Source organism: Lolium perenne, chromosome 7, assembly GCF_019359855.2.
Source record: "Lolium perenne isolate Kyuss_39 chromosome 7, Kyuss_2.0, whole genome shotgun sequence".
Lineage (NCBI taxonomy): Eukaryota > Viridiplantae > Streptophyta > Magnoliopsida > Poales > Poaceae > Lolium > Lolium perenne.
The window spans coordinates 145,986,108-145,993,591 of record NC_067250.2 but is presented as its reverse complement, the minus strand read 5'-3'; the positions used below and the strand labels follow the sequence as shown (position 1 = coordinate 145,993,591).

The 7,484-nt window shown below is 40.1% G+C and overlaps 1 protein-coding gene across 2 annotated transcripts; it reads left to right on the top strand.

The window, feature by feature from the left end:
* Window positions 1-203: 203 nt before the first annotated feature.
* Window positions 204-7,166, top strand: LOC127318721 (sulfate transporter 1.2). 2 transcript variants are annotated; one of them, XM_051349198.2, is made up of 14 exons: window positions 204-596; window positions 3,097-3,457; window positions 3,541-3,589; window positions 3,681-3,888; window positions 3,995-4,169; window positions 4,931-4,996; window positions 5,074-5,187; window positions 5,275-5,391; window positions 5,484-5,610; window positions 5,700-5,986; window positions 6,084-6,274; window positions 6,386-6,471; window positions 6,559-6,635; window positions 6,720-7,166. In XM_051349198.2, exons 2-14 carry the CDS (start codon window positions 3,125-3,127, stop codon window positions 6,861-6,863), a joined length of 1,974 nt encoding a protein of 657 aa, XP_051205158.1. In that variant the 5' UTR covers window positions 204-596; window positions 3,097-3,124; the 3' UTR covers window positions 6,864-7,166. The 2 variants fall into 2 exon arrangements, with proteins under 2 accessions (XP_051205158.1, XP_051205159.1); XM_051349199.2 differs by having other exon boundaries at window positions 247-596; window positions 3,117-3,457.
* Window positions 7,167-7,484: the final 318 nt, after the last annotated feature.

Below are 7,484 nucleotides of genomic sequence, written 5' to 3'. Positions count from 1 at the left end.
CGGAGTGACCGCTGTTGGCGGGCAAGAGCTACAGCGACGCACCCCACAATTCCAACGCCTTGGCCCACCTGTCATTCAATTGCGGTCGTACTACTGGCTTACTCTTCCACGGTCAAACACTGAAACCATTCTTCCCTCGCGACCGCCCGTTGGTGCCCCGTTCCGCCGTGTACACACGCACTGACGCAAACCCCGACCGCCGTCGGCCGGCAGTGTCCCGTCCGCCCCCCCCTGTGGGCCCACGGTGGCGCGGGCCCCGCAACGACTTCCCCGGCGACGACCCGGCATTTCTTTTCGTTTGCCACGCCCCGCGTTTCGCCATTATCGCCGTCCTCCTCCCTGTCTCGCCTCCAAAAACCCCGCAGAGGTCGCTACCTTCCCCATTGCTGGTCTTTTTGTCTGTTGGGCGTACGTGTTCGTTTCTTCCCCGGAGACTCGGCAAGGGCGATCCTTCCCGTTCCTCCACGCGCACGTATATAAATCACTTCTCGCGACGCGGAGATGCGGCGCTCGTGCTCGCGCAGTGGTGAAGCTTGAGCGGCGGCTCCATCGATCCATCCGCCCGTTTGGCTCTCATTCTCTCCGCCGGATATTCGGTAAGATTTGTTCCTCCATTCGGTAGTGTGCTCATTTCCAGCCTTTTTCACATTTTCTGTTTCTGAACAACTCATTCCCGTCCTTGGATTACAGTCTTTCGTTTCTTGGGAACTCGTTGCATTTGGTTGTTATGGCTGTGATTAAACTGTTGGTTTATCGGACTGGACGGATTGTCTACGTTTTCGAGCCATTAGTTTCCTTCTTTCTTTGGGAAATCATCAGCAATTTACCCCATGCTTTGTATGGACGAGAATCTGACAACGTTATGCTCTATATAGTCTGCTTGTATGCCAGAACTGGTGCTTGACAATTGATCAAATATCTCACTATATCATCAGTCGAGTCGTAATTTGCATCCTCTAACCAACCTAATAACTGACAGGTTTACTCGGAAAAATAAATTAACTGACGGAAAATTTCCATTACATTATATAGTTAGCTAGGTTTACTTAGAACTCAAGTGATAACAGGGCTTCTTATCACTGTGAACTCATTCGGAGAGGAGTGGAGATCAGTCAAAGATTATGTCAACAGATTAAGCTCACCAAAATTATGTACGCTTTTGATGATAAATCCATTCCTACACTTGCAAACAACTGATCCCATTTATCTGTATATATGGTACATGTCTGAAATGGAAAGCTTCCTGTCTGCCTTGTCAAATGAAATAGTATCTACAATTCTACATCCATCTTAGTTGGACCATTTCAGCCTAACGCACGAAGTTGACTCATTTGGATTTTATTAATCTCTGATCTAATAGCATTCCAACAGAATCGTTGGAACTGTCTGCACCAATTATTGCTGTTTGAATAAGTCTGATTGACCTTTCAGATTGAATAAACCCGCAAGTCTTGTGCTTTCCTGACACAACAGTCCACCATATTGCCCATTGTTCAACACTGAACTGAGTAGAAAACAATACAGTCGTTTCTAACAAAATACAGTGTGATTGAGTTTTTCTTTTTCTTTTTCGTTTTACATACTTATATAACGGGATAATATAATAATTATCAGATGGTTTATATCTTAAATTCTTAATACATACATTGCTAACACAAGAGAACTTCCTGTTTCTTCTTTCTATTGGTTTGCAAAAGGAGACAAAAGTGGATTTCTAGTCGCACTAAATTCAGAAGAAAAAAAAAGAGGCATTAACTAGAAACCTCCACTTTTTTTTTATTGTAGTACTGAACACTCTCAAAATGGTACTGTCTATCCTTCCTCGTAATGGTACAGTGTTACAGAATGGCCTTATGCCTCATCCGTGCGTAGAGAAACTCGATGTTCGAATACATTATTGTACAAGGATCTCTAAGGGAACCATGTTTTATTTTTTCAAAGATTCAATATATTGAATAAAAAAAGCTCTGATATAGAGTGTAACTTGACTATCGTGGCCTGCCCAAGTGAAATTACGATAAAAGAAATGCATTGATATGTGGAGAGGTGGACAACTAGATTGAAATTACTTAAAGGGAATTGCCTTATTTTGTAATTCTTCAATAAATCCTGATTTTATAGAAATTATGATGCTTTGAAATAATAATAAAAGAACCCTGAAATTCCTTGGTTAAAATTGAGAGAAACAGGTGGCTGTTCTATATAAGAGTTAGAATCAGCTGTTGAAATGGATATTTTTGTAGAACAAAGATAGCGTAAATTTGATTCACGGTTGCTCTTCTTCGCTGCTCATATAAATAGATTTGCCTGCTATTGATCCAAGATGAACATATATTTTCATCATAAATAACTAACTCCAATCGTTTGCTTAAAAAAAAGATAACTTGTTCTCTGCCAGCACATCACTCGACAAGTCCTTTAAATCCTTGTATACATAATTGTAAGTTTATTAGCAATATAATCCGAGCATGTCAAAAAATAGAGTTCAAATTAATTTTAATTCAAAATTTAAAAAAATGAGAAAAGTACTTTAATGATTAATCACAACGAAAAGGAAAAGGAAAAGAGAAAATTCTATTATTCAAAAAACAAATTCTTATAGCACACTTCGAATTTGAAGTTAAAATCCTAAAGGGTGCTAGAACACATTAGGCTAATTAAAAAATTGAATTAAATTTTTAATAAATTCTGTATACTGAGCGAAAGTTGATTCTTCTATTGCACCATCAAGGGTGATTTCATTTTCTAATTTTCCTCCTTTATTTATCTAAATCTGGAGAAAATGTGAGGTTAGTTGATATTGTACAACTTTATTTTTTTCGTACAGTTTTCTGAATAATAAATGTCGAAAAAAAACAGAAGGATCAAATGAATCGTACTACATGATTTGTCCGTCGGTAACATTTCTGATATGGTTGACAAACTCTATGCAATATAGTGCTGCTCTGTCAATTGATTCTATACATGTACCTATCCTCATTTTGACGGGCCATTGAGTTGGTTTACTGTAATATTGTGGTTGCCTTTTACAATATTTGAGAACCTATAACCTCCATACCCCCTCCAGTTACTAAATTAATTCAGTGCTTTCCATAGATAACAAAGAGCTATTTCAGTATCAGAGATGGTTCATCATATAACCGACGAGGCAGCAGCAAATGAACCTAGCATCACCACACAGACACCCTCCTATGACCCATCTCAAGGACCGCTGGTGTACAAGGTGGGCTATCCCCCTCAAAAGAACCTGGCCACAGAGTTCACAGACACATTGAGGGAGACTTTCTTCCATGAAAACCCGCTGCGTCAGTACAAGGGTCAATCTGGATGGACAAGATTCACGATGGGGTTGCAGTTCTTGTTCCCAGTTGTTGGATGGGGCAGGAATTACAACTTCATCAAGTTCAGGAGTGATCTAATTGCCGGATTGACTATTGCCAGTCTCTGCATTCCTCAGGTATCAAGGATGACTAGTCCACCTCTGATTTGATTACTTTAAGTCTTGAACTGCGCCTGATATTTAATATTGGACTCTAATAGGACATTGGTTATTCGAAGCTTGCTAATTTGGATCCACAGTATGGGCTATGTAAGTTTCTCCTGTCATGTCTTTTGTGGAGCATTATGTAAAAATTAAGCTTGATTTTCCATTATAATTTACTTATGCTAGTTGGTTTTAGACTCCAGCTTCGTTCCCCCATTGATATATGCTGCAATGGGTAGCTCAAGGGATATAGCGATTGGTCCAGTTGCTGTGGTTTCTCTTTTAATAGGCTCACTTCTACAAAATGAGGTTGACCATGTTAAAAACAAGGAGGAATACATACGCCTTGCTTTCACGGCAACCTTCTTTGCTGGTATCACTCAAGCAGCCCTAGGATTTCTAAGGTATATGCAAATTACCTACTAGAAGCTTGCACAATGTAGATGCGTTGAATTTTTTTTTTTTTTTTTGCGGGTAAGATGCGTTGAACTAAGAGTTCACATTTTCCAGGTTAGGGTTCCTCATCGAGTTCTTGTCACATGCTGCAATTGTCGGGTTCATGGGGGGAGCAGCCATAACTATTGCCCTGCAGCAGCTGAAATACGTGTTGGGTATCGTGAATTTTACAAGGAAAACCGACATAGTTTCGGTTATGAAATCTGTCTGGAGTTCAGTCCATCATGGGGTACTTATGTCATACTTAGCTCTAACGTCTCACATTTATATTTTAGTGAGAACATTATTCTCTGGATTTCTGTAACTATATCAATGCATTTGTAATCCCAAGAACCAGTGGCGGACCCAGAAATAAGTTTCAGTGGGGGCACAAAGTTTGACCAGGGGCAATTATGTTCTGAATTCAAAATTTTCAAAAAAGTTTCTTTGAAATTCTCAAGAATTTGGGGAATTTGAGGGCCTACGCCCCCACTCAGCTCTTTTTGGGTCCGCTCCTGCCAAGAACATAAATATTTTTTTGTTACTAACAAATTACAGTCATGACATGGAAATAACTTATTTGGCTCCAACCTTTTTGGTTGCAATCAGTCAGTGAACTGTTTTCGGAATTTGCGGAGCTCGTTTGACATATTCCATTTGGAAAAAAGGCAGCTGAATTTATTCACGTTTTCATGGTTCTTCCCATGTCAGGCATTAGCTTAGACTGATGAGCAGATTTTCGCAACTAGTTGCCCATGCAACCCAAATTCTCTCTCCTATTTTTGTGTAGCTCACACATGGTCATACTTTTAGTCATTTAGATGATTTTTTTTGCAAGTGCACATGATATTACTAACATCGATGAATTACTTCATAATTTTTGTAAACTCGCAATATGAAATATAGAGGAGAGAATATGGGGTGCACGGGCAACTGGTTGCCAGAATTACACTCTGAGGCTAAAAATGACATCAATCGCAAGTACTGACAGGGAGTTTTTTATATATGCAGTGGAACTGGCAAACAATTGTGATTGGCACATCTTTCCTGGCTTTCCTTCTGTTTGCCAAGTACATCGTAAGCACTTCTTATCTTTGCAACACCTTTAACAATGGAATTTTAATCCATATACTAAAAATATTTGATTTACACAGGGAAAGAAGAACAGGAAGTTTTTCTGGGTGCCAGCTATTGCTCCTATAATTTCAGTTATTCTGTCAACCTTTTTTGTATACATAACCCGTGCTGACAAGCAAGGTGTTCAGATAGTAAGTAACTAAAAGTTAGTATTCTACTAAGGCTTAGTCATATCGTTTTTGTAATGGATAGAAATTTTGTTGTCATTTGGTCATCAGGTGAAGTTCATCGAAAAGGGCATCAACCCATCATCTGCACACAAGATTTTTTTCACTGGTCCATTCGTTTTAAAAGGTTTCAAGATCGGTGTTGTTTGCGGCATAGTTGGTTTGACAGTATGTATGCTAATATAAATGCATAAATATTTTTTATCCCGTCATGTGCTTCTCCAGATTTCTCATCAATATGTGTGTGACTACTTTATCAGGAAGCTGTGGCAATTGGAAGGACGTTTGCCGCAATTAAGGGCTACCAGATAGATGGGAACAAGGAGATGGTCGCACTTGGAACTATGAACATAGTAGGCTCAATGACATCTTGCTATGTCACAACAGGTAGCTCAACCCATTTTTTACCTAACAGAGATAGCAAGAAACTATCTGGAAAATCCAGTGCTCAAACCCTTACCCTTGATTTTTTTCAGGGTCTTTCTCACGTTCTGCGGTTAACTTCATGGCTGGTTGCAAAACTCCTGTATCCAATGTGGTTATGTCAGTAGTTGTGCTTCTCACCTTGTTGGTCATCACACCGCTATTCAAATATACGCCAAATGCAATCCTAGGGTCGATCATTATCTCTGCTGTAATCAGCCTTGTGGACTATGAAGCAGCGATTCTTATCTGGAAAGTTGACAAGTTGGACTTCATTGCTTGCATGGGAGCATTTTTCGGTGTTATTTTCGTATCGGTTGAGATTGGTCTCTTGATTGCTGTAAGGACCAAGCATGGCTTCAAAAAATAATAATATATTGTCATTTCTTCTTTTGAAGAGATAAGTAGAACTCACCTGCTGTTCCTGATATTTACAGGTAGCAATCTCATTTGCTAAAATACTTCTTCAAGTAACAAGGCCAAGGACAGCTCTGCTTGGAAACCTTCCGGGAACCACAATATACAGGAACACCAGTCAGTATCCAGAAGCAAAGCTTGTTCCCGGGGTGGTGATAGTGAGAGTTGATTCTGCTATTTATTTTTCCAACTCCAATTACGTCCGAGAAAGGTAATAATGCTAAATTTACCTCACTAAGTGTTTCGAATTTGAAGAACGGTGAATAGCACATAAATTCAATAACTCCAACCTCATAGCCTGGTATCTGGTGATCCATTGCAGAATCATTAGGTGGTTGACAGATGAAGAAGACAGAGCCAAGGCAGTGGGACTTCCTAAAATAAATTTCTTGATTGTTGAAATGTCACGTAAGTAAAATGATCCATTGATCGTACAACATTCAACTTTTTAACAATCATCATACTGATGTGGTTCAGTTTAAAATGCTCGTGCAGCCGTTATCGATATCGATACAAGTGGCATTCATTCTCTTGAAGATCTATACAAGAATCTTCAGAAGAGAGAGATCCAGGTAGATTCATTGAAACTTAAAACATTAAAAAAACTGTTCTTACTGGGCCACTGATTATTTTGCTTGTATTGTGTACTTTGGCAGCTCATTCTGTCAAATCCTGGTTCTGTTGTCATCGAAAAACTGCAAGCATCCAAACTCACCGAGCACATAGGAAGCAGCAATATTTTCCTTGCAGTTTCTGACGCTGTGCGGTTCTGCACAACAAAGTCGATGCAAGAACCATGATGCGAAATGGGTGTGGACGTGTGGCATCTATATACATCTGTATCATCTGTTAATGATAGATATAGCTATGTTCAAAGGTGAAGCGAGTGCTTCAGAATAAGTGCAGAGGGCTGGTGGGCAAGTGTTGTAAATAGTTTTTTTTTTTTCCTTTGTTATTAAGCAAGCTGGACAGTCTAAAATGATGTAGCTTTGTGCCAACGTACAAACGGCTAGAAACATATAGTAAGTTCGGGAAATCATCTGTCTAGTCCACAAATGATAAATTTATGGTGCACGCTACCTAATCGAGATTTTTTTTTTTGGGATTTGTGGCCCTTCAAAAACCGCATATGCCATTTAGGAATAGCCCGTCCCAAACCCGGATAAAGGAGGAGGATTATGTTAGGCTTAGCGAGCCAATGTAAAAACCAGCCATTCCAATGGATATGAAACCCAATAGAACTTCGTTGGGGCGTAACTCTCTCCGCGACGCGCCACAGTGGAATCCGGGTGTGGTATTAAATAAGTAAGGGCTGGGCTGCCACCGCCTTAGTGGCGCGCCATATCGGAACCCGGATGTGGTATTAAATGAGCAAGGGCCGGACCACCACCGCCTTATGGCGTGCTACATCTTCGCCCAGA